This window comes from Macaca thibetana, chromosome 1 (genome assembly GCF_024542745.1).
Source record: "Macaca thibetana thibetana isolate TM-01 chromosome 1, ASM2454274v1, whole genome shotgun sequence".
Classification (NCBI taxonomy): domain Eukaryota; kingdom Metazoa; phylum Chordata; class Mammalia; order Primates; family Cercopithecidae; genus Macaca; species Macaca thibetana.
The window spans coordinates 208,479,827-208,507,340 of NC_065578.1; the positions used below are offsets into that span (position 1 = coordinate 208,479,827).

The 27,514-nt window shown below is 43.4% G+C and overlaps 1 protein-coding gene across 8 annotated transcripts in view; it reads left to right on the forward strand.

Annotated features, from left to right (window-relative positions):
• The first annotated feature begins 7,798 nt into the window (after positions 1-7,798).
• RYR2 (ryanodine receptor 2) overlaps positions 7,799-27,514 on the forward strand; it is a 795,071-nt gene continuing 775,355 nt past the window's right edge. For all 8 annotated transcript variants that reach the window (XM_050770606.1, XM_050770614.1, XM_050770624.1 and 5 more), the window contains exon 1: positions 7,799-7,999. In XM_050770606.1, coding sequence (XP_050626563.1) covers positions 7,952-7,999 — 48 coding nt within the window. In that variant the 5' untranslated portion in view covers positions 7,799-7,951. The remainder of the gene's footprint in view (positions 8,000-27,514) is intronic.

Consider the following 27,514-nt stretch of genomic DNA (forward strand, 5'->3'; position numbering starts at 1 on the left):
ACCCTTTCAATATTGGTAATAATAATATTGGAAAAATTAGAAAAATCTATATTTTTAAAGTTGTTGCACTGAACATATCATCTGATTTTATTTCTGATAATATAAATAATTTCAGTTCTTAATTTAACAGGAGCCACAAACAACTACATAAATACATGTACATACATGCATGTACAATTTAGTGACTGTGTCCATATTCTAGGCATTGCACTCTGCAAGTTATATTCATCATCTCATTTAATATCAACAGCAACCTTATGAGGTACTCCTATTATCCTCATCGTATACACAGAAAAACAGAGGTTTAGACAGTTAAGTAACTTGCTAGTGAGTGGCAAACAAGGCATGAGGACTGAGTCTGGCTTGAAAGCCCATCCTTATGGCCACTACCTTGTCCTGATTCCTGGGAGCAGATGAATATGAGTCCATTTGTTTAAGCTATCTCTCAAGTCAATAACAAGGCTGGTAAAATGTAGGGTGTCTTAATATTGCAATAAATAAATAAATATAATCCACCAAGTTGGACCTCTTAGCAAACTTCAACAGGTAAAGAGAATTTCTACTTAGATGGTAGATTTCTAGTGTCCAGGAATTACAAATGTATAGAAAGCATGGAGATTCAGGTTAGATGTTAAAATGGGTGGCCTAGTTTAAACCAGACTGAGCACACTAAACTCTTTTCCTGAAAAAAAGCAATGAATGTTCCCATTCGGAATGGGCAGGATATGTATTGTGTTCGCTGCCTCCCTGACCTCATCATCCAGCACCCTCCCACTCTGTCCTTCGCTCTGCCCATAGTGCACCACTGCACCGCCCTCCTTGCAATCCTTCACACATGCCATGTACACTCTCAGCTCCAAGCCTTCGCACATACCAATTAATCCCTCTGTGTGGAGTGCTCTTCCCTTAGATACCTACAAGGTTCATTCCCTGGCTTGATTCAAGCTAGTGTTGCCATGTGACCTCATCAGGGATGTCTTCCCTGACCATTTTCTCTACAAAGCTGGCCCCTCTGTTACCTTTATCCTGCTTGCCCCTTCCCTTTGCCTACCTGCCTGCCTTCCCTCCCTCCCTCCCTCCCCTCCCTCCCTCCCTCCCTCCCTCCCTCCCCCTCCCTCCCTCCCTCCTTCCTTCCTTCCTTCCTTCCTTCCTTCCTTCCTTCCTTCCTTCCTTCCTTCCTTCTTTCCTTCCCTCTCTCTCTTTCTCTCTCTTTTCTTTTCTTTCTTGACAGGGTCTCACTATGTTGCCCAGGCTGGACTTGAACTCAAGCAATCCTACCGCCTCCACCTCTGCCTCCCAAGTAGCTGGCGCTACAGGCACAAGCTACTCCTCCTGGCTTCTGCTTTGTATTTTTTGGTAGCACTCAATGAACCTGACATACACATTTACTTGTTGGTTTCTAGCTCCTCCCCTAGAACAAAAGCCCCATGAAGATAGGGCCGGTGCTTTATTTGCTAGGACAAAGCCTAGGACACACACAATAAATGTTTGTCGAATGAATGAACGAATAAAGAGTTCAAAGAACCAGCTCATGTCCTGTTGTTCTGTGACTACCTGGAAGACATTAGAGATCGGTCTCATTCTGGGACAAACTCTATGGACACAAGAGTTTGGAAGTTACTTTCGTGTTACTGAACACAGCAAAGTGGTTAACACCTTGCAGTTAAAGAATGAACTCCACGTGGAGGAAGTGATAAGAAGAAAGGTGTTTCAAAATGGAATTTTCTTGAAAGGAAAGTGAAAGTAGAAAACTATGTACAAAATGGTAAACAAGCAGTTTGTGACCATTGACAGAAAGGATTCTTAATTATTACCCACACAGAAAAGAAGAAGTATAATTAAAAAGTAGACACATTTTCTCCGCCTCTAGGCAGTGGTTATTGCATTTGAGGGACATTACCCTTAAACGTACACCTGCAGTCTGGGCAATACAGGATCAAGGGCTGTGGTTCACAGGAGGGAGATACAATCTCTGGCCAGAGTAATCAAAGCCCAGAAGGGGGCTTTGAACTAGTCCTTGAAGCATGGAGTGGATTTCAGCAGGATTTTGTGGCCCTGGGTGGCTAAAGAAATAGCAAAAGAAGAGGCACAGCTGAGTAGCTTTTTACTCTGCAGAACAGTAGTCTGGTTGGGAGCCAAAACCGGAATACTAGGAAATAAATATTGAAAAGGTATGTTCAAGGCTATATCGTGGGAAGTCTCCAAAGCCAGGCTGAGGGGTTTGAACATAACCTGCAGGCATCTGGGGCCACCCTTCAACGGTTCTAGTTCTTACTGGGTGAGGAAGTGACAAGATGGAAACATTGTTACAGGGGGTGGTGCTGGTGGGAGTCAGCAAGATGATTTGCTCCGGAAAACCATAAGAAACAGGAAGATTAGGGATGACGTTAGTGAAATACTCTGGGATATAAAGACAAGAATCAGGAAAATGCCTTTTACTTATAAAAAGACACTCTGATGTTCAGTGGGGAAGGTGAGAGAGGAATCAAAGATGGTGATCAGAGTTTGGATTCGAGCTGTATGTAGTACAACAGAAACAGGCAAATCAGGAGGAAGATCTGCCTTCAGGGACACGTGCCAGTCAGAATAACCTACTTGGGAAGCCACTAGGCAATTTGAGTTGGGAATGTGGCTGGGGAACCCACATTTCCTTAGGAACCCCTACCTCCTAATCTGTAGGGGATACATTCCAAGACCTCAGGGGATGCTCAAAACCATGGATAGGACTGAACCCTATGTATACTGTGTTTTCACCCTACACATACAAACCTAGGTTTAAGTTTAGTTTATAAGAGGCACAGTAAGAGATGAACAATAACTAGTAATAAAATAGAACAATAATCACAATACGCCAGCATCACTAGTCATGCACTTTGGGGTCATTATGAAGTAAAATAAGGTATACTTGAACACAGGCAGCATGATACGAGGATAGTTGATTTGATCATTGAAACAGCTACTGTGGGGAGTCCAGAAGAGTGGATACGCTGGACAAAGGGATGATTCATGTTTCATCACGCTACTCAGACGGGCACACAATTAAAAATGTAGGAATTGTTTATTTCTGGAATTTTCCATTTTATATTTTGGAACTTTGAGTAACTGGAACTGCAGAAAGCAAAGCTGTGGATAAGAGGGGACTACAGTGACAAGCAGACTTTTCGTCAGGTGGGGTCACCCTTCGCTGTGATGTCTAGGGCTCCCCTGATACCAAGAGGTAGATCATGTGTACTCTTTCTACCTGCATGTCTTTCAGTCCTGACCCTGAAAATTGGAATACTAATTGTAGTTTGGGGCTTCATAATTTGTAAAGGAACTAATACGATAGTGGTGAATAACCTTCGAGTCTTGAAAAACTGATTTCCCCTAAGAATCCAAACTGTGGAGAAAGGCACAAATTGGATTTTATTTCTGAACACATAGTAATCCCTGTCTCTTTCCAGAACTTACTTGGTATTCCAAGAGCTAGCAGGACCTGCTTTGGCCTGAAACCAGGGACAGATCTCCCCGGGCTGCCAGAGCCTTTTATAGTTCATGCTAGTCTAGACTCTTTTTTGTGCTTTCCGCTTTGGGACGGAGGTAGGGGAGGAGCATAAGTCCTCAGACCCCTGTGTCATCACTCAGCAGCTGCATAATCTTGGCCAAGCTACTTAACTTCTTTAAGCCTTCATTTCTTTTTTTCAAAAATGACATTGCTGCGAAGATGAAAAGAAAAAATAAAATGAAAGTGCTTGGAGCATAGTAAATGTTCAATAAATGAAGTTTCATCACCATCGTCATCATTCGTTATGTAATTTTTGGCCATCTTGCATTAATGCAGACCCAGAGATTCAGGCCATGTGACCTGAGGACTGGCTTGTGGTGAATTCCCCAGGGATTTATTTCTAGGACAGGTGCTCATAAGAATTATAGTATTTTAGAACATACGCAATAAAGATGTAAATAAAATGGAAGTTTTGTAAAATGTTGGTTTATTGAGTTCTGAAGTGGGATAAGAATATAGGTATGAAATGTTCCTTAGAGATTTTGAAACAGGAAACCTGAGTTAACAAGAAATGGGCTAAATCTCAGGATGTTAGAGGCTCTCTAATCCTAATTTTATAATGATCTGATGACAATTCCAGAGGCTTTCAAGTCAGTAATAAAGCCTTTAATGTATGTGATCTTAACTGAAAGAAGCTGAATTAAAATGATAACATTGAGTATTTTAGCTGAGTTTCTGTAGCAGCCTTGAGGAAGAAGTTAATTTTTTAAGCTCACGTACATCATTGGGGAGTTTAGTCAATTGTAAGCCAAAATGAAAAATCTAACATTTGTCCTAATTTTTTTCTTCTTTAAGGCTGTCTAGCATCCTGCCAAGTGAATAAGTGGGCTACGATGGCCCATTCTTTTTTTTTTTTTTTTTTTTTTTTTTTGAGACGGAGTCTCGCTCTGTCGCCCAGGCTGGAGTGCAGTGGCGCGATCTCGGCTCACTGCAAGCTCCGCCTCCCGGGTTCACGCCATTCTCCTGCCTCAGCCTCCCGAGTAGCTGGGACTACAGGCGCCCGCCACCGCGCCCGGCTAATTTTTTGTATTTTTAGTAGAGACGGGGTTTCACCGTGGTCTCGATCTCCTGACCTTGTGATCCGCCCGCCTCGGCCTCCCAAAGTGCTGGGATTACAGGCGTGAGCCACCGCGCCCGGCCCGATGGCCCATTCTTAATTAGATGACTGCAGAAAAACTCTTAATTAAAAAGTAAAAATATAATTTTTCCCTCTCTTGCAGAATATGAAATTAATCATAAAGAAGAATACTTCCCAAATGTGGACTAAGAAACATAGAAATGTCATCCTCTAAACTTTTTATTATTAATTTTATGATTAATAAAGATTTAAAATGGAGTGTTATCCATTGAATATAAATATTATATTATAATTAAAAAATATGAAGACAATAAAAAGCAAAATAAACTATTATACATAACATGAATTGAGAAAATGAGAATTTATTTTTTTTGAGACAAATCTTGCTGTTACTCAGGCTGGAGGGTAGTGCCTTGATCATAGCTCACTGTAGCCTCTAACTCCTGGGCTCAAGTAATCCTCCTATCTCAGCCTCCCAAGTAGCTAGGACTATGGGTTTATGCCACCACGCCTCGCTAGTAATTTTTTTTTTTTTTTTTTTGTAGAGATGAGGTCTCCATTGCCCAGGCTTACTTTGAACTCCTGGCCTCAAGCAATCATCCCATTTTGGCCTCTCAAAGCACTGGGATAACAAGTGTGAGCCATGATGCGCAGCCAATAAATATTTTAATACAAATTATAAAATATATAGATATCAAATATTACATTCTAATGAAAATGGTAATTTTTTTTTTCTATTTAATGAACTATAGTTTTGTGCCTAGAAAAAGGTTTACTTGTTAATTTCTGTTAGTCTGAGTCTACCATAAGAATTAAATACAGTAAACCTAAACTTTAAGCTGTATCCAAAGTATATGTATTTTCTCTCAAGTACACTTAAAATTGAGGTTAGTTAGTATCCTATGATCTCTGCACTGGAAAACAAATTTTCTTACTACAACTGTCCACCAGAAGAAGAAACTAGGGAATTATAACTAAATCATCCAAAAGGATTAAATTTTTTTTTTTAAAAAAGCTATAAGTAAAAAGTTTCCATAGCTTTCACTGAGGTTGCTTTCTTGTAAAAATTACTTCGTTATATAATTATGAAATATAACAGAATATCAGAGTACCAAAAATAATATTCCACCACTATGCCCATCACCAATATTAAAACACTTGTTATATTTGCTTTGGTTTTCTTTTTGAAAATAAATGTTTTATATCATTCTCAAACATATTTCTATACTTTTAGAACAGGCTGGAGATCTATAAACCTCATAGTTTTGTATTTTTGTGTTTTAAAGTCCACGTAAACGGTATGTTTTATAAATAGCCTCTGCTCTATGTCTACTTGCTGCTGAAGACTGTGTAGGGTGAATAAGAATCATCGAGTGTCTAGGCCATTTAGCATTATTCCACTTACATTGAGAGAACTAAAGAAATAATAACCATAACTCTTGCTAGAAAAGTTTACAGCCTTGTTAAAATGCCAAAATGAAGACGTGGTAAGAGTTTTTATATTATGTTACCTACCATCTGGGTAGAATGGAGTAATTAAGAAACCCGTCTCTGCATAGTTCTGAATAAAGTACTTTAAAACGTCAATTTGATATATTCTAAATTTGGAAGATCAAATCGTGTAACATTAAATCATGAGCCAATTTCAGAATATAGTCATTGCTCATGGCGGACTTTTACCTGACTTTTTGGGAGCTCACTGGTTGTTCGTTTAGAGACTCGTAAGAGTAAACATTCACATAAATAATAATGGTTTAAGAGTTGGTTAGTCGTCATGGCTACAAGGATAGGTCAAGTTTTTAGGTAAGGTGACTAGTATACTTCCATAAGATAGGGCAGAACATTACTAGTTCCACCACGGAGAGAGTATTTATACATATATTGTCATTCTCCTGGAAATTTACAAAACCTAACCCAATGCTAAAAATAAAATACAAACTGCATAGAACTCACTGGTCGATTTTAATAATGAGATAGATGCCACAGAATGTGAGACGTAGGTAAACGGACGCAAAAATCCTTGTTTTACAATGTCTGCATCTCTGTAGTACTGACATTTGAAAACTTTACTTTGCACATACTTAAGTATGATAAATGAAGGCACTGTGGACTAGGAACGAGAGACAAATGCTTTCTTCTCCAAATCGTCTCAGACTCTGTATTTTCTTAGTCATAGCCGTTTAAGTAGTTAAGTAGGCATTTGGTAGACTATTGCATGGAGGATTGCGAGGGCAGGATATTGCTGCCTGCGGTGGAATGCCTGAATTTCGTCTCTCAGCAAGGATAATGGGTAGCATAGTCTGACTTTCGACCCATCCAGTGGTTCAGACTTACAGATATTATCCCATACTTTACCGCAATTCCTTGTTGAATTAAGGCTTGCACTTCGAATATAGACCATAAACTCCTGGGTCTGTCTTGTACGACATTGTCTGGCATAGGCGCTCACTATATATTTGTTGAATGTTAACGTTCTGTGCACCAAAACCGTGCACTTTGCATCGATTATCTGCGAAAAGCATGGTACACTAAAACTAGATATTGAAGAATTCCCATGTTGATCATGAATAGAGGTAATCCACGTTTAAAATACCAGGTGTTGGGTAATCGCTACTAGGAGATTAGCCACCCCGTGCGCCCAGGTGAAAGATATCATTCCGTGAGATCCGAAGTGCTGTGGTAGTCAGCGCTCTAGCGTAGTCCAGGAGGAAGAGGCGTAGTGCCAGAGCTTTTAACCTGGGAAGGGGCAGGGGAATGAGCCCAGGGACCCCAGCGGGGCGCAAGTAGCAGGCTGTGCGCTCGCCGGCTGCCCTGCGGCCCCAATACCCAGCGCAGCCAGTAAGTGGCGCTGGGCCTCGGGTTTGGCGGCCCGGAGGAGCGGGCTGCGGATTACCTGCAGCAGCGGGGAGCCGGCGAGCTCCTCCCCGCCCGCCCCCACACCCCACCCCCACCGCAGCACTAACCCCGGCTCAGCTGGCTCGGCGCACTCGCTCGGAGGAGCCGGGACCGAGCGGACCGCCGGCTGCAGGCAGCGAGCGCGGCTGGGCTGCGGGGCTGCTTCACCGCGTCCTCCGGGCCCGGGCCGCCCTCCTCCCGCACAGTGCGGCTCGGGGAGGCCCCGCGCCTCGACCACCCCCGCCCAAGCGTCTGCGCCTCCTCCTCCGCTCTGCAGGCGGGGACAGCCGGGCGCTCGGCACTCGGCAGCGCGGCCCCCTCCCGCCCCCGGCTCCCGACAGCAGAAGCAGCCGGCAGCGCCAGGGGCCGCCGCCGCCGCCGCCGCCGGGCTCCGCGGGGCTCGGGAGCCGGCCCCGGCCAGGAGGCGCGGAACCATGGCCGATGGGGGCGAGGGCGAAGACGAGATCCAGTTCCTGCGAACTGTAAGCGCCGTGCGTCGCTTGTGCTCCCAGGGGAAGGGGGCGCCAGGGCATCCACTAGCGGGGTCCGGGCAGAGTGACAGCGGGCAGCGGGGACTCGAGGGCGGGGCGAGGGGTGCCCCCTGGGGATGCGGGAGGAGCGGGCATCACCAAAGTGTGTGCAGGTGTGCGTGTTGGGGCGCGGGAAGGCAAGGGCGCGTGTCTGTGCGCGCGTGTGGAAAGCTAGAGGATGGAGCGCGGCGAGCCGGCGGGAGGCGCCCGGCTCGGACCCGGGGCAACGGGGACAGGAGCCTCGGAGCTGCGGGATCCGGGGAAGGAGGGGACGGCCAGTCCGGCCTGCCTGGTGGCAGGGCTGGGACCTCCCGGGCGGCCGGGGGCAGGGTGCAGAGCAGGGTGGCCCGTGGGGGCACGGGGAGCGGCGGGGACTCGGGTCGTTTCTGGGAGTACCGCCGCCGGGGGGTTTCTTGGGCTTTCGGGCTGGACCCGCGCGTTGTCACGGAGCGAAGACGTCGGTTCGCTTACTCCGTGTAGCGTGCAGCGCAGCTGGCCGGGGGCGGGGGTGATGGTGCAGGACGCTGCCCGGAGGTTTCCCCCAAGTGAAGGTGCTGCGAAAGCGGAGGAGGAGTCGCCTCCGTGGTCCCCGCGGTTCCCGGGGCTGGTGCCATCCATGGTGGTGCTGTGACCGCTTGCAAAGCGCGGAAGGCATGGGGAGCGAGTGTGTGTGTGCGCGCGCGCGGGTGGTGGTGGCGGGGAGAACATCGTGAACGTGTCGTTCTCTAAATGCTGGCTTATTGCATGCCAAGTGCAGCAAACTGTGTGTGTGTGTGTAAGTGTAAGGGCAGGGTGGCTGCCCCACACTGGGTGGCAGGCAGGGAAAGCTTGGCTCCACACTAACACCGTTGTTTCTTCTTAAGTACCTCTTGGCACTGCTCCTTCCTTTCTCTGATTTGTTCAAACACTGCAGATACTTCCCAGGCTGAGGCATTGCTCGCCTCCAAGCTGGGACTGGAGAGCCTCTCCAGAAGAGAAAATGCCCTAACTTCCTCCTAAGAATAACCTAGTTAGCATCCTTTCAGTCGTTCCTTTTCCACTTCTGTCCTCCTTCCTGAAGGATGTTCCCTTGCAGGATTCCCCAGACTTCCCCAACCTAGAACTGCAGCTTCTGATGGTACTTCTTTCCTCAGCAGTACAAGAAACAAAACAAAACAAAACAAACACACACACACACACACACACACACACAATTCCCCGTTACAGTTACCTATAATCACAGAAACTCGTAGAGATGGTGGAATTTTGGAAAATTAACTTTCAGGTGTGAAAATAGTCTTGATGTATTTGGGTACTAAACATATGAAAACAGCGAATTTGCACAGGAACGTTGTAAACGACTGTCTTTTCTCTTTTGCTCTTCTTCCTCCTCTTTTTTTTTTTTTTGGAGTCGGGGAAGGCAGTCATTTGTGCATTAAACGGACTGGGAGAAAGCTTTGGGAAGGATAAAAATCCAGGATCCGCATCAGATGGCAACCTAATAGTAATCCAACCGAATAGCTGCATGTTATGCACCATTGCATATGCTTTTTGAAGTACTGTTGGCCCAAGACCGGGCTTGGAAGAGCCTCTTCACTAATACCTTGGTCACGGTGTATATTAAGCCTGCTGGTAATACAGTTGTCTTTTTCATAGAAAATGGTTTATAAGTTTTTTTTTTTTTTAAAGTAATTTAAACCCTATTAGATTTTTCTGAAAACTAAGGACTCTTTATTCAGGTGGACAAATATAGTTGCTGCATAATTTTTCGATCAATTTGTATCAAACTGTATGGGGTTAAAATTAGCTGGGAAATTTTGGTAGGCTTCATGCACTCAAGGGCTTCCTGCGGGCTTAACTGTTAAGCCGAGCTCATGGAGGTGGTGTTATCAGAATGCTTAATGGGCACCGAGGGAACGTGCTGGCTGATGGGGTTCTGCACATATAAAGTGATGTTAACTCTGTGCCACTCAGCAGCTGCCTGTCAGCTAGAGCAACACCTTTGATAAGTGGGTCCTGGGTAGGGATCTGGCAGTCCCAGGCTGGGATTTTTCTTTTTAATAAAACATCCGTAGGTGGTTGTGCTGATGATAAATGACCTTGAAGGAGGTGGCACAGTGGAGCAGGGGGGATTTTTTGTTTTTTTGGTATTGCATTAACATCTAAAAGGAAAACATGCCTTTCCTCACGATTTTCCAATTTTCATATGGAAATTATCAAATGCTTTACCGGCTTCTCCATCTATACCCTACATCCTTCCCTTCCCCGTCCTCCCTTTTTTTCCCTCTTAACCTGAGAATGTTGGTGGTTCAGAGATGTTGATGGGGTTAATAATGGGGAGACTGTGGTATGGCTCCTACATTAAAGTCATTTCTTTTTTTTTTTTCTGAGGGCATTTATTTCTCTGTCATGTGCAAGCTTGTCAATGTGAGTTATTTCTTCTTCTTTTTTTTTTTAAAGCAAATAGTCCAAGGAGTATTGGGAATCTACATCTTGGTAAAACAGTTATAGATGGAAGACTTCTTGATAGTGATGGATGAAGCTGTTTTGCATAGCAAAAGAAAAACAGTCATTAAGACACTGTAATTGTGAATTTGACTGGACATTTCATGTGTTCTGATTAGAACATCTGAATTATCTTGAGCAGATCACTGTCTATTGGGTTTGTATTCAGCACCCCAGCACATTGAGGCATCTTTTTGACCACTGTCCACAGAAAGCTTTTTTGCTTTTCTTTTCTTTTCTTTCTTTCTTTTTTTTTTAGAAGAGTCTGAGATCACTGTTAAGGGAAGTAGAGGTGAAATCTTTAATGGGCTGTGTCTGTGAGTTATGTATGCTGCTGTAAATTAATTCCTCATTTGCAAAGAGGTTTTGTCACTGGTTCACTTGTACCCGTCTCTCTGGCATCTCTATTCCATTTGCTGCTGCTTGTTGGCTCACATTCCAAATAGTTATGTGGATGAATGATCATGTTTGATTCAGTGGCTCCCCCATCTGCTGGAAACCTGCCCACTTGGGTCCGTTTATCTTTGAGAGAGATTGAAAATATGTTTGTGTAAACTCTGGATATGCTGGTACACTTATGAGAGAAGAATCCTATCATAAAATAAGCTGTCAGCTCGTAATGGATTCGTTCACTGTCATATCCAAACATATCCATGATTTGGAATGTATGTTTTGTTTTATTCTAAAGATTTTATTAACTTACCAATGTAACAACAAACTGTCATTTGGTTATTTAAAAACATGCATCTTTTTAGTTATGGTCCTCTTTTTTTTTTTTCAAGCAATCATACAGAATGTTATAGAAGATATTCCTCTGACTTTAAGAAAACCATGGTATAAAATGACCTTGGTCAAGGTGTTTTTTTTTTTTTTTTTTTGAGTATTTTGTCTTTCTTTCATTTGTGTAAGCACAGTTGAGTTACCCTTGGGGTGTACTGTGTCATGTAGTTTTGTATTTACCCATAGATTGAGACTTAAAGTTTAGTCCTGGCTGTAAAAATGATCCTGATAGGAATACTTACGGTCTTCCTCTTGTCTTCCTTTGCAGAATGAAGTATTTCATTAGATTTCTTCTCAGTGTTCATACCTCTTGTTCCACAATGACAAGAATCATCTTTAAATATACTCATCGATGAATAGTGATAATTATGCAGTATAGATGCCGGTGTACAACACTGCATAGGAGGTTTGATGGGAATATTTAGCCCTAGTTTGTAGAGGTCCAGGAAGGTTAATGGTATGAAGTCAGTACTCAGCAGTGCAGAACGACAACTAAAATTCAAATCTTAGGCTAATAGTGTTCTTTCCAGGAGAGAAAGGCTTCTGTATCTACTGTTCAAGTATGTTTTAGGTTTATAGCAAAAGGATACCAAGTCAGTTTTCTCAGTTGTAGGAATGTCACAGAGTACAAATGAAAAGATGGAGTGAGCAGTGGAAATCTGCACTTTTTGCTCCCTTCATAATGAAGCTACAAGGAGCTTTAGATAGATATGCACTATGGTATTTTCCCAAGGAACTGATGCAAAGCCCACACAGGCTTACATCATCAGACTTATTTTATTTTAACTTAGAAATTAGCATGTACACATTGGCAGGAAGGGCAAGATCTAAAACACTTAGGGCACTGATTTATTTGACATTCAATTGTATTTGTGCTTTGGCTTCAGATAAGTGTTTTTATCACGGCTGAATTATCCAAGAAAGGACTCCAGCAGCACTGGGTGACTGTGCTTCTTTAGATAGCTTTTGGGAGAGAGGGAGAGGTGATGAAGCACACATTTGTCCTGAAACTCTGACATTGTGGGAATTAGATTAATTCAGAAAACATTTGTTGAACACCGTCTGTATGCATAATGTGTTAAGGAAGTATTCAAAATAAGTAGAGAAGTGGTTTGCAGCTGTAAATGCAAAGAAAAGATATAGAGGATGGCGTGGAACAATCAGAAGGGAAAAATGCATAAATAAACTCCAAAACATTAGGGTAGGAAGAGGCCTTTAGAAAACATTACCCTGTCACCCCATGCCTCTCTGATGTTGCAGATAAAGAAACAAAAGCTCAGAGAGCCAAGTGACTTGGCCCAGTGTCACACTCCAAGTTAGTGGCATTTAGTAATGCGGAGTATATGAAAATCTATGAGGAATTTCCAGAAAGGAGGTTTACCAGCACATCATTCTTTATAGAGTAGTTTTAAACCCACTTTTCCATTTTATCCTTAACTTGACCTTCATAGAGTTCCCTCTCCAAATCTGTCCTCTTGTCCTTCCAGCTAGTGAAAAGGAGGTTTCATTTCTCTTTTCTAATGTTACAGTCCCTCGCATGGCCTAAATCTTGGTCCTGGAAGCCAAGATGGGAATCCATCCTTTCCATCCTTTTTTTTTTTTTTTTTGCCTCCCTATCCACTTACTCCTTCAGGTTCATCTTGAAGCCTGTTAATTTCTCCCATCTTAAAATGTCTGTCTTTGACCCCGATACCTTATTTGGTTGCTCCCCTCCTCCAAAAGTGGTCTTCTCCCACTGCTTGTACCCCTCTCCATGTAATTATCTAGCTTCTCTTCCTTCTTAAATTCACTTTCCTGGATGTTGCCAGTAACTCCCTCCTTGCCAAGTCTAAATGTCCCTCTGTCCCTAGTCCCTTAGATTCCTTCTCAAACTCTACTACCTTGACTTTCCTTTTTGAAGCTACTCTTTTGACTTTGGGGACATGGTACCTTCTGGGTAATTTTTTACATTTCTGATCATGCTTTTTCCAGGTGCGTTTCATTCCTTTTACGCCAAGTGTGTGGTTATCCCAAAAGATTCTGTCCTATTTCCTGTTCTGTCTCTTCTGCCTTCATGAGCTTATCTATGTCACAAAATCTGGGATCTCTTGAATAACAGAGTTTGAAAAGACTGAACAATGACTTCATCCAGCTCTGAGAGCCAGAGAGATGAAAGGAATGTTCCCAAAGTGACTCTTTTGTTGTAGGAGAAACCCACTGCAGATTCGACAGCCCTGGGCCTTCATTTCAAACCTCTGTTTAGACTTCCCTCCTGCTTCTCGGCCCCCGGAAACACCAGCTTGAGATCATTGCCTGTCGGTTCCCTAAGCGACGTTCCTTCCTAGCGTCTCTGCTGATCGGTGGCACTGCCGTTTGTGGCTCTGGCTCCAGTGTGATCCTAACCTTCAGAAGATCTGAGTCTGAGGCCTGAATCTCCCAGTACCTAGCTTTATGGACTTAGAACAACAGTGCCTGGCTCATGGGAGGGCCTCAATGTATTTGTCTAGTTCTCTTTCTTCTCTTCGGCATCTAATTTGTCATCATAGCCCATCGTGTTTCTCTTTGCAATCCAAGTCAGATTTCGATGTCTTTCATACTCCATTAGCTTCTTGTTCTGATCCCAGTACTCATTGCAACCTTCATCATCCTTCCTCCCGCAACAAATCAGCAACCCGCCTAGAATCCTCCTGCCATTTTAGTCCTCCTGAAACCCTTGTGTCCATCTCCAAGCCTCAGCTGACATCCTTGCACATCCTGTCTAATTTCTCTACTTGGCTCATGACCTTTTATGATCCGCCCCTAGATACGTTGCTTACGCTTTTCATCCTACACGGAGATTTCTTGGATCACTCCAACCAATTCTGATTTTACCTCTCTCTGACCATTTATCACTAATAATTAATAAAATGTATGGAACTGATTGGGAAACTCAAGCAATGGTCAGAGAATGCTTTGACCCTAATGCTCTGTGGGAGAGTTGGGACCATGTTGGGCATCGGTTTCCCGTGATGCTTGGCGTGCTGTTAGCTACAAGGACAGACTTAAGAGAAATCTTGTGGCAAGTGAAGATCGGGACAAGAGAAAGGATCCTCCTCCCCACCAGTTTAATGTGAACATCACTTGAATGCGTCCAAATGCAGAAAGAAGGAATCTGCTATGAAGAAAGTAGGAAAAGATAGTGGGGGCGGGAGAATGGAGGTAAGATCTCTTCTAGAAGCAGAAGAGTAGGAGGGTTGGTGGGTGAAATTCTGAGATGAGGACAGAGGAGGTGTGTAGGGTGAGAAAGTCCAGGTGATGATTGCTGCTTTGGGAGGCCGCAGTGGTTCCCAGGTCCAGTGGGAGGGGACACCTGGAGAAGGCAATTAGAGAGAGGGAAGTTATAGTCACTGGAGCAAGTGAACAAAGGAGAGTAAGAGAATAAATTAAGGGTTAATTGAGTCTGAGTGATAGGAGCTGCCCAAAAGAAAGACTGGTTTAGAGTCAGAATCTACATTTCAAATGAGCAGCTGTCAGGGGTGAGGTGACTTCCAGGGGCACTGTTAGAGTATCCAGTGGATCAGTTTCATCTCCTTACTTTCCCCTTTATTAATCACGGGAAGAACACTGGGATGAGGACCCCGCCAACAAATGGTTGTGATTTGTTGAGAAAGGTAAAATGGGGAGGGTGATTCTCAGAGGGACTCTCTGGGGTCATTCCCATTGTCATGTTCATAGTCTTAGTGTCAAGCAGACTCAAACCATTCTGCAGCATGAGCATAAAACACCTCACCTGGGACTGGAAAGAAATGCTTTGAATCATCCTGAGGTCCCTGGAAATCCTCATCCTGATAGATCACAGGCCCTGAAAGCTGACAACAAGCGTCATGCCAGGATTCTTGATGATGGGTGGTTTTCTTTCAGGGAAGAGGAGACGTTAACAATAAGAGAAGGTTGCAGACAGGCGTTTAGAAGGAGCTAGGAGAAGAATTCTCTCATGCCAGTAGCACTCTTAGGGACTGGTAGAACTAAATGGGTTCGGATCCATTTAGTAACTAAACTTCTAGTGAGCTTGTGTGCAAGTCCTCTCTATTGTCCCAGCCGTGAAGAACTTCTCTGGCTTCTGTAATTACCTTCTGCCTGGCTGGTGAAGACGTGGCCCATGTTTCTGGGGTTTCCCGAAATGTTACAGTCAGCCCTCAAAGCCCAAGTGGAAGGTGGATTTCCTGGTTTCTGTTGCAAAAGTTCTATAGTGGTGTTGCTGCAATGAAATGGAAGTCCAAGGCTTTGCTGTTAGTGACGGAATGTTCAGAGGACCTACACATAATTGCTTTCATGCTCATTACCCAAGCAGAGCTCCTCCTGCAGAGTGGGAGACAGAGAGAGCACAGCCACTGACACGTGAACCCAGGGAGACCTCCCCTGGATGGCTGGGTGTAGGTACTGACCACCCACCAACCGATGATTAGTATCTGCCAATTTACTAGAAGAAAACTTGAAATCTAGCTGTGGAGCCAAGATAGATGCAGAAGAAAATGAGTGGAACGGGAGAAAGTGTTTAGGAGCTCAGAGGCTGGCAGGGCCCTCCTGAGTCTGGGAATGGTTGAGGCGGGAACGAGGACACATTTGCTTCCTGGGACATGTGGCTCTTAGTGTGCGGAGGAAACCCTCATGTGGTCACTGAGTGAGAGGCACAGGCCCATACGTCTCATCACCGTGGAGGAAGCAACAATTCAATGTAGCCAATTTATTTTTCTACTATGGCAAGCGCTTTTTTTCCTTTAACATTTTTGGTATTTTGAAAGAGTTTTTGCACATTTGTTCCGCTTCTAATGAAATTTTCGTTGTTTCTCTTTCCTCCTGAGTTTAGAATCTGATTCATAATGTACATGGGAACCCATGAATTTCACTCATATTTAATGCATAACCAAAGATATAAACTGAAATGATACATTTTGAGAAGATCAAGAAAAGAACAAGAAAAGTTACAGGAAAAATGATATCCTTAGTCTTGAGTCAGTTGGGGTATTGTTAAAATGAAGCTGAACAGCACAATGAGTTGATAGCTGTTAGAAGTTGTATTTTCTTCTTTTCCACAGCAGGTTTCTGCTTTTCAAAGTAAAAGGGATTATGATTTAAATTCTTTTAGATTTTGCTGGAGTTTATATTTATTTCATAATCAAAGAAACTTACATGAGGAAAGTTTGGTCTCACATACACACACACGTGCGCAAATGAATGAAAGATATTATACCATATTTCTTTTCACCAATTTTGACTGTGGCGTAGAATTCAGTTAAATTAGTTCATGGGTAGCAGTGAATTGTCTGTTGGTCTCTGTTCCTTCTTCCAGTGCTTTGGGGTTTTTATTTTTATGGTTCCTTTCCCTTTCCCTTTCCCTTTCCCACCCCTCCCCTCCCCTCCCCCTTCCCTCCTTTTCCCTTTCCTCCCTTTCCCTTTCTCTGCCCCCTCCCGTCCCCTTTCCCTCCCCTCCCCTCCCCTCCTTTCTCCTCTCCTCTTCTCTTCTTGGGGCTCATGAGTGAGTTACTTGTGAGAGATGCTATTTTGATAGTGGCAGGACCAGCAACAAACCTGTACCATCTCAGCATTCAGGAACAATGGTGTCCACATGTCTTTTGGAGGTTGAATGCGGCGTTCTTAAGGCACATTTGAATAGTCCCACAGGCTGAGAGAAGTTCCTCTGATCTTAAATACAGTGTTAGCCTGAGGAGTAACCATTTCTGGTCAGGAGCTCAGAGCTCTTTAATGCCATGGCCTACGTACTGCTGTTGGCACCTTTATTTCTTGTAGGCACATTGATATGTGATTGCCTGGCAGGTCTGTTCTAAGCATTGCCTGTGTATTTTCTCGTGAAATCCTTAGAAAATCCCTCAGAGGTAGCTGCAAGGAAGTGAATGAAGTGAGCCCAGCGTTCGCAGAGACAGGCAGTGGAGCTAGAGTTTCAGACCTGGGCCGGCTGGCTCTGGAACTCTCACTTAATCTTACCGCACAGGGGCCCTTTCTGCTGGAGAGAGACATATTTTAAAACAAGAGGGAAACTTGGTGCCCTGCTTCTACCTTCAGGAAAGTACTTTATAATATCAAATGTGAATTTCTTACACTACCAGAGCCTTGCGGGCTGTCTGCCACATCACAGGCCCTGTGTTTAATGTTTGTGGAATTGTGTTGAACTGATTGCATGAGATAGTATTTTACATAATAAATACAGAATAGGGTAATTGTGTGCAGTTTACTAGGGTACCTTAACGCAGTGTGTGTGAATGGGATCTCTCTTTGTCTGTAGCATTCTACCGGGTACCTGAGAGATACCATGAAGATGGAAGCCATAGCTCCTGTAGAGGTGAGATGCTCAAACAGTGGAACCTTATGTGCATCAACCTGGGAACAGTAAGCTTATGGTCCTGTGGGGATTGTGTCCTGTGTAAAATTCAGAGGGTCCAAAAGGTGAAGAGATGATGGATGTGATCGTGATATTGGGCTCCAAAACTCACGGAGTAAATGGTCAATGGTGAAGTAAATGGTGGTAAAAGCAGAGATTCTATTTTGTTGTAAAATATGAAAATAACATGAAAGGCAGAATCCAGAATATAGAACCACATGTCAGGCAGGAATGAAATTTTCAATGAAATGCCACCTTGATCTCTAAAAGTGCTCCAAAATCTCTTTTGTAGCGTTTTGGGAAATTTTGATTCATTTTATTTTTGAAACAGTTGACATTTGGGGGAGTGGGCTAAGGGATGAAAATATGTTTCAAAGTGCTTGTTTTTTTAAGGACAATATTTTCCAGAACTGTACTTCAGGGGCATGTCACACTTATGAGCCTGTAGGGAAGAACAGGGCTTTTTTTTTTTTTTTTTTTTTTTTTTCCCCTCCTTTTAGGGAAGAACAACATATTGAAGGATGACTAAGGCACTTGAAAAATGTTAAGAGAAACACACACACACACACACACACACACACACACTGCATACACAGGATCCAATCCCTGATGCCCTTTTCCTCTCTTCTTATTTTTTAATTTTTATTTATTTTTTTTAGATGGAGTCTCACTCTGTCACCAGGCTGGAGTGCAGTGGTGCAATCTCGGCTCACTGCAACCTCCGCCTCCTGGGTTCAAGTGATTCTCCTGTTTAATCCTCCTGAGTAGCTGGGACAACAGGCGCCCACCACCACACCCGGCTAATTTTTGTATTTTTAGTAGAGATGGGGTTTCACCATGTTAGCCAGGATGGTCTCGATCTCTTGACCTCGTGATCCACCTGCTTCGGCCTCCCAAAGTGCTGGGATTACAGGTGTGAACCACTGTGCCTGGCCCCTCTCTTCTTATTTTTTTGCCTATCCCTTTAGTCCCCTTTGGTCTTGGACGTGTCTGTCATGACATGTTTCCAAGGCCAGTGCCTACAGTTGGGAGTCATGATCAACTTACACGTCCTGGCTTGTAGGTTCAGCGAAATGTCAGGAGAACATTTTGTCTTGAGTCCCAGACAAATGAAAAGCTGAGATGAAATGTTTTTGATTGATGGCTGTCAGAGAAGCTTAAAGACTTCCGCTTCACTGCCATTCCCTTTGTGACAGGGAAGGGGCCATCATCTCCTGAAGATGGGGGTGTCGTTATTAAGTCTAAACGTCCTGCTCCCGTCATGAAGAATTGCATTACACAGTGAAGCCTGCAAAGTCAGCCCGACTTGAGTCAGTCCTACTCACACCAAAGAGGATGTGGAAACTCGGGGAGGACAAGAGAGAATTGTGATTTCACCTCTTCCTGCGCCAGCGCCTGGTCTCTTCTTCTTCTTCATTATGAAATGCTCTCGGACTGCCTGCTACATGCCATGCTTCTTGCTGGGTGCTGGGACTCATATCCAAGCTTGTCCTGCTTTTAAATAGCTTATTCTGTCTCTATGGGTGGGATGAGGATAAGGAAAAAGCAAATAGTCTACTATACAGTGGACATAAGAGTCAGAAAACCATGAGAGGAAAGGATGTTGAGGAGGGAGGGATCTGTGTCCCAGGAGTACCATTATCTAAGGCTTGGTGGAGGAGGCAGCATTTTCAGTTACAGAGTTCTCAGACCGAAAAGGAACTTCAGGGATCAGGGTCTAACCCCATGACTTTAAGTGAAGGAACATGAAAGGACACGTATATTGGCCCCCATTATTCCGCTCAGACAGGATAGCTGCAATTCATTTGATTCCTGGAACAATCCATTTAGTCTATAAAGTGGTTAATTGCACTAATACAGGTCAGGAAACTGAGTTGCAGAGAGGTGAAATGACTTGTTCAAGGGCAATTGATGAGTAAGTGATGTTGCTGGAGAGTCCAGGGTTTTCAGATGCCAAAGCCCTTCCTTCTCTCCCCTCCCTCCCTCCCTCCCTTCTTCCCTTCTTCCCTTCTTCCCTCCTTTCCTCCCTTCCTTCTCTTTCCCTCCCTCCCTCCCTTCCTCCCCTCCCCTCTCCCTCCCCCTTTCCCCCCTCCCCTCCCTCCATCTGTCAGGAAAAATAGTAAAAGACTGTAAATTGGATTATAAGGAATGATTTGTGGCTGTCCTGTCACATTTGTCCATTTAGGTTATCTGTGCTTTTCATTTGGGAGCTATCTTACTACTCTGTTAAATTGTGGAAAACGGATAGTAATGATTCCTGAACTGTTGATTCTTGATTATAGAAAATGCAAATCGTGTCTACTAGAATGCAGTTGTAGCTACTGAGCAGGTTTATTCTTATCAAGCAAATTCATCTCAGCCTTCCTGATGGGCTCATATCGTTGTATGTCCTTTGGAGCCTCCTTTGAACCTGCTGTGATACCACATTGGTTCTTTAATGAAGAAATTAAATAAAATATTGGATGTGTTCATTTTGTCTTTGTTTGAGTCGTAGTTTTACTTTAAAAAAAATTACCTTCAACATCACTACTATGCCTCCTAAAATAAGAATGTGTGGGATCTTGCTGAATTTGGGTGGGGAGGGCAGGAAGACAGGACAGATGAAAGGAAGGTGGGTGGGGGCCACATGTTGTTTCTTCTGTCTCCCCATCTCCAGGGCCACTTTCCAGTCTTCTCTGCCCTGTTCTATGTTCAGGAGGCTCCTACCCTAGATGGTGCTGGGAACACTGTTTCCTCTCCTTGTTGGCTCAGATTGAGGGCTGGGGATAGTTTCCCACTGTTGCTGGTCCCTAGAAGTCCCACCTCTGTCGGATCCTGTCACGCTCCCAGCCCACGCCTCGGTAAATGATCCCTCATTCACCTGCCTTCAATTAAACCCTTGAGAGTGCCATCTCCTTCCTTGATGGGACCCTGATGCAAAGGCGGGAAGCACAGTGACACGTTTGGGAGAGAGATGATGTGCGAGTACTGCTGTGTCATCCTGGGGGGGACTGGGGAGCCCTGAGACCAGGGTCAGGGATTTGTTCTTAATTCATAAGGTAAAAGGGACCCTGGAAGTTATTCTTTTTTCTCCTTCAAGGGAGAAAAATGGGTCAGAGCTGTCCATTAGAAAGATTAATGGGGCAGCAATTTATAAGATAAATTGGGATATAGAGAGATCAGAGCGGGACTGGAGCTGAGAAGCCTATTAGGAGACAGTCACCACAGAGCTGGTGCAAGGTAATTCGGGCCTAAATTTGGGTGGTAGCTGTGGGAATAGAAAGGAGCGGGGAGCTTTAGGACACAGTGGAGGAAGGGTTTATGGGGTTGGTAACTGATTAGATACAAGGAGAGGAAAAAGACAAAGCTGGGCCTCAGATGGTGTTGGTCATTTGGAAATCAGGAGGAAGGCGAGGTTTCAGGGGAAGGCAGTGGGATTTAGTTTGGATGTATTTATTTTGAGATATGTTATGGACTGAATTATAGCCCCCTAAAAAGGTATGTTGACATTCCTAATTCCCAGGACCTTAGAATGTGACCTTACTGGGAAACAGGATCTTTACAGAAGGAATCAAGTGAAAGCGAGGCCATTAAGGTGGGCCCTGGTCCTATATGACTAGTACCCTCCTAACAAGAAGGGATTAGGATGCAGGTCCACACAGAGGGAAGATGGTGTGAAGACACACAGGGAGCACACCTATGGGGACTGGAGCACTGCACCTGTGAGGACTGGAGCACTGCACCTGTGAGCCAAGGAGCACTAGGGCTGAGAGAGGCATGGAACAGATTCCCCCTCCTGCCCTTGGAAGGAGCCAGCCCTGCCGACCCCTTCATCTCGGACTCCAGGCCTTCAGAACTGGGAGATAATACATTTCTGTTACCTAAGCCACCCAGTCTGTGATACGTCATTATGGCAGCAGTAGGAGTCAGATTCAAGGCATAAAGCTAGAATTGTGGATTTAGTGTTTTGGAGAGAGGAGGGACCCGATGAGGCAGACTGGAGGCCACTGGTGTGATCGAGAAATCACAAAAAATGGACGAGATGATTTGGGAGGAGCATGTAGAGGAGTCCACAACAGAGGCTCAGAGGAAGGCGACAGAAGAAACTTTTTTTTTTTTTGAGATGGAATCTCGTTGTGTCGCCCAGGCTGGAGTGCAGTGGTGTGATCTCGGCTCACTGCAAACTTCGCCTCCCGGGTTCAAGCGATTCTCCTGCCTCAGCCTCCCGAGTAGCTGGGACTACAGGTGCGTGTCACCACGCCCGGCTAATTTTTTGTATTTTTAGTAGAGATGGAGTATCACCGTGTTAGCCAGGATAGTCTTGATCTCCTGACTTCGTGATCCACCCGCCTCAGCCTCCCCAAGTGCTGGGATTACAGGCGTGAGCCACCGCATCTGGCCCTGAGGAGACTTTTGATGTGATCATTATGGGACTCTCTGGGAGGAGGTTGAAAGTAGACTCCTGATTGCCGGAGACCCAGAAGCGACAGAGCAGCAGTAAATAGACGCAGACGATATAGACGATCTTTGAACCCCGTGTGCTGAAGAGGAAGAAAGAGGAGGCGGAAGCTTGAAAGGGAAGGAAGGGTAAAAGTTAGGGATCCTTTTCTTTTCTCATGAAAGAGACCATAATCTAAGGTTGTAGAGGAGGGCTGATTGATGTCGCAAGTTCATAAGCACAAGATGGGATAGAGATGCCCCCCAGCCCCACCAACACACCTCACCATTGTTGGGCACACGCCTAAGCTGATGCCTCTCTTTGCGGATACCTAATGACTTACTGCTGTCCTTAATTCGAGAACACATACTATTTTCATTTGACTTTGGTTTAGCTTTGCATCATTTCATTTTCTGCTAGGGACCTTTTGATAATTAAAATTAGAGCTCTATAAAGCTTTGTTGGTTTAAAGCTGGGCGTGTTTTGTTTGCATGCTGCAGGGCTTTGGTGATGAAATAATCCAGCTAGGCTTGAAGCAAGCATGTCTCATTAAGACAAGTGGGAGAAGCTGATATTGCTGGCGGTTTTTTTTTTTTTTTTTTTTTTTTTCTCACAGTCAAAAAGACTGTGGGGCTTATATAGGTAATTATACATACTATTAAGCAAATGGTCAGCCTTGGAATATATTGGAGGGATTTTCTGAAAGCTCAGGTCAGGGGAAAATGTTGAAATATCTTAGGAAACAGAATGATTCTGCTGGTAGTGACTGCCCTCAGCTCTCCTACTATGATAGGATCTGGCTAAAAAATCCAGTAATTTTTCAGAAAATTAGCAATTTATATTGTGAGAGATTTTTTCCTCCACATTTTTGTGTAATTGGCACTATGCTGTACATATAATTTGGCGCTTGCAAAGCACTGTCTTTCAAAAAAAATCTAAACAGTAAATCTATATAGTATTTACATGTGTAAATTCCACATTTGTTCCATACTTGACACTGTTGATTTAAAAGTAAAAGCTTTCAACAAATGTCTACACTTAACAACGGAGCATGTATCTGCATCTCTTTAGTGCTCGGAATGAGTGCCTATAACACTTTCTTAAAAGGACTCTTCCTTTGAGGCTGGGTGTGGTGGCTCACACCTGTAATCCCAGCACTTTGGGAGCTGAGGCGGGGCGGATTGCTTGAGCCGAGAAGTTCGAAACCAGCCTGGCCAACCTGGCAAAACCCTGCTTCTGAGAAAAATACAAAAATTACCCAGATGTGGTGGTGTGTGCCTGTAGTCCCAGCTACTGGGGGGGCTGAGGTCAAAGGATCACCTGAACCCAAGAGGCGCAGTGAGCTGTGATTGCGCCACTGCACTCCCGCCTAGGTGAGAGAGAGACCATGTCTCAAAAAAAAAAAAAAAAAAGGAATCTTCCTTTGAGATGATGGTATTTGTAGGATCTGCTCAAAAATAGCCATGCTTACTATGCATCAAATACATGATTAACATAAAAGTATGTCACCTTCTGGCCCTGTCAATGTGGATACAGTACATTTTACCTTGCCTAAATGCATATGTATATAGAGTGTATGTATTTATGTAAGTATATGTTGGATGTCAATCCAAGTGCTAAATTCTCTAACTTTTTAAGAACTTTCTTCAACCAGTGCTGGGCAAAGCATTCATCATCCTTCTCCTTGGTCTTGCCCAGCATGCCCAGTGCTGCCAGCACTTTGCTGAACATGCAGAGGCTCCCACAGTTTGAAGGTCAAAGGTTCTACCTTGCCACATGCCAGAATAAAGTTAAGAATGGGCCTAGACCCAAACTCACCAAGCCACACATACCTAGTTTTCTCCCTTCTTAGAAAATGAAACCACTCTTGTGTAAATATTGTAAAATAGGATTTGAGAATTGAAGGAAGGTAGAGGTTGAACCAAATGATCTACAGGCCTCTTCCTTCCTCGCTGGAGACTTCACCATCTTACCTGGTTAAGGTGCTTAGAGATGCTGGTCTGGAGAAGGGGAGACGAGGTGGTTGGTCGCAATCAGGCACCGATTAGAAGGTGGGAGATAGCGCCTCACAGTTTTTATTGTAGAGTGATAAAAACTGCAATATCTGCTGCTCATTGAACATTCTCTAGTTTTGGTCCTGCCTAGGACATCTTCTGCAGAAATTTTTTTTTTAGAATTTCACATGTCTAGCGGAACAGGAAACCTGGAATACGTTACAACCAACAAAAACATGGCTCTGGACAGGCCTAAAACAAGGACCTGAGCGTCAGTAGAGCATGGAACCAGCAGTTCCGTACATGGCGCCAGTCTCGTGCAGTCACACAGTAGGGAGCGAACAGAGATCATTTCTACATTTCCTTCTAAATGGGCAAACTGAAGCCCACAGCTTTGTTAAGAGGGGGCTGTGTATCCCTCAGACGACTTACTAGGGTACAGAAATGGACTTTAGAGTCTCAGTGTTAATAATGATGATGCCGTTGTCATCTAATATGAATAATGGAGCAGACTAAAATCTGACCCAAACAGAATCTAGTAAATAAATCAAGGAGAAGGACTTGCAAATCTTTGCATAAGAGAGGAAATGAGTAATGGCACCCTCTTTTGCTTGTTGCTCATACAACCAGGAGTCGAGAACTCTGCATAACTTAGCAGTACGGCTTCCAAAAAGGTCCCTGTTATTGTGGATAAATGGAGTCTATTTTTAAGGTTAGATAAATCCCCCCTATTTATGTGGGCAGGGAAAAATTATTGCTGAAGTGTTTTTGATAAGATTCTTCTGTGCGATAAACTGAAATACTGAGAGTAAAACAGTTTTTCATAAGAGGGAAGGAAGAAAAACTACTGTAAGTTATAGGAGACTAAGGCCATGTATTTATTTGGGGATTGCATTAATAAGTTTTCAAGCATTCACTTTTATTTAGCTACATGATTGGCTTTGTGGTTGTTCCAGTTCATGAAGAATGCCATAAATATTGGATTGACCATGGTTGATGATTTTTACTGCATGATAATACTATGAATGTATTGGGTGGACCCATAATTCCAATATATGTATATTCTTTCATTCAGCAAAGATATATATACTCACTACCTCCTGTGTGTCAGGTGTCTGCGGGGTGCCATAGACTTAAAGCCTTCTTCTTTTGTATTTTAAAATGGTTTCCACATAGTTATTAATAAGACTCCTAAATCAGAAGGTGCTGAGGCTAGAATCTGATGGCCAACCAGGTAAGATTTCCTTCAAAGTCTGTGTCAAATCAGCTCTACATTTCTCTATATCCAGCCTACATATTTCTATTTTATTCAAGGGATATTAACAAGGAAGATTAAATGCTGGCTGAAAGCTCTCATATATTTATTCTGGCATGTGGCAAGGTAGAACCTTTGACCTTCAAGCTGTGGGAGCCTCTGCATGTTCAGCAAAGTGCTGGCAGCACTGGGCATGCTGGGCACGACCAAGGAGAAGGATGATGGATGCTTCGCCCAGCACTGGTTGAAGAAAGTTCTTAAAAAGTTAGAGAATTTAGCACTTGGATTGACATCCGACGTATACTTATATAAATTTGTATTTCCATAGAAATACAAATTATATACAAAATTATATAATTACTGCCATTATCATGATTATGTTCTTAGCCTCTCCAAATTCCTGTTATATGCAAGGCATTCTACTTAACTCCACAGATATAATGGGATATATAGTTCTTGCCCACAAGAAACTATTACCAACATAATTTATTTGCCTTTCATAGACTGTTTTTTTCCCCTGTTAAATCTTTCTTAGGTAACTTTAAAGGAAACTTAAAAATTGAAGTGTAATATATAACATACAGATAGTAAAGTATGTAAATCTTAAGCGTACAGCTTGAATATTTGCAGTGTGAATGCAGTTGTGTAACTACCACTCACATCAACGCATAGAATGTTACCAGTGCCTGCAAACCTCTCTAGCACCCCCTCCCCGTAGTTACCTGCCTTTCCAAAGGTTCGACTTCTAGAAAAACGAATTAATTCTGCTTGTTTTTGCACTTTGTGCAAATGTAATGACAATGCAATTGTGTCTAGTTTCTTTTGCTTCATTTATATCTGAGATGCATCCATGGTGTTGTAGCTCTTGATGGCTTAGTGCTGTATGCTACAATTCATTTATCCATTCTGTTGGTAGACAAGGGGTTGTTTCTGGTTTCGCTAACAAAAACAAAGCTGGTACTAATATTCTCAAATACGAAAGATTTAAATATTTAAGTGAACACCTGAAATAAGGATGTGTATACATTTCTGCTGGATATATACCCAGGAGTAGAATTGCTGATTGGGTTACACATACGCCCAGCCTTCTAAACACTTTTCCAAAGTAGTTGACTCAGTTAACACTTCCACTAGCAGTACTTAGTAAATGTTAGTTTCAAAAAAAAAAAAAGGAATTATTATGGTGGATGTATAGAGGTGTTTCATTGTGATTTTAATTAGCATTTCCCTGACAACTCATGATGGTGAACACCTGTTTTGTATCTTTAATGTCCATTTGGATATACTGTATTCTTTTGTGAAGTACCTATTCAGGCTTTAGCCTGTTTTAAAAATACAGTTGTTTGTTCTATCATTCTATCTATCTATCTATCTATCTATCTATCTATCTATCTATCTATCTATCTATCTATCTTAGTCATCTCTCTCACTCTGTTGCCCAGGCTGGAGTGCACCAGTGCAGTCATAGCTTGCTGCAGCCTTGAACTACTGGGCTCTAGGGCTCTTTCTGCCTCAGTCTCCCAAGTAGATAAGACTACAAGTGTACAACCATGCCAGATAATTTAACTTTTTGTAGAGATGGGGTCTTACCATGTTGCCTAGGCTGGTCTCGATCTCCTGGCTTCAAGTGATCCTTCCAAAGTGTTGGAATTACAAGTGTGAGCCATGGTGCCTGACCAGAATTGTCTTTTTTAAACATTAACTTTTGGAGAGTATTTTATATGTTGTGAATAGGAATCTTTTGTTAGATATGTCTGTTGCAAATATCTTTTCTAACACTGTTGCTTTTCCCCCTCTATTACTTATGTTGTTAGTGTTGAAGAGCAGGTTTTCACTTTAATGAAGTCCAGATTATCAGGTTTTTTTTTGATTCATGGTTTGTGTTTTTTTGGTATCTTCTTTGCCTATCCAAAGGCTGTTCTCCCATATTATCTTCTAGAGCCTTTACTATTTTAAGGCTGATATTTAGGTCTGTGATCTTAGAATTGATATTTTGTTTATAGTTTGAGGTAGAGATCAGTCCCTAAACCTATGGATGTCCAGCTGATCCAGCACTAGTTATTTAAAGGCCACCTTTTCATCACTGCATTGCGGTGGTACCTGGGTAGTAAATCATGTGACTGTAAGCATGGATATCTATTACTTGACTCTCTATTCTATTTCATTGGTCTATTTGTCTTTT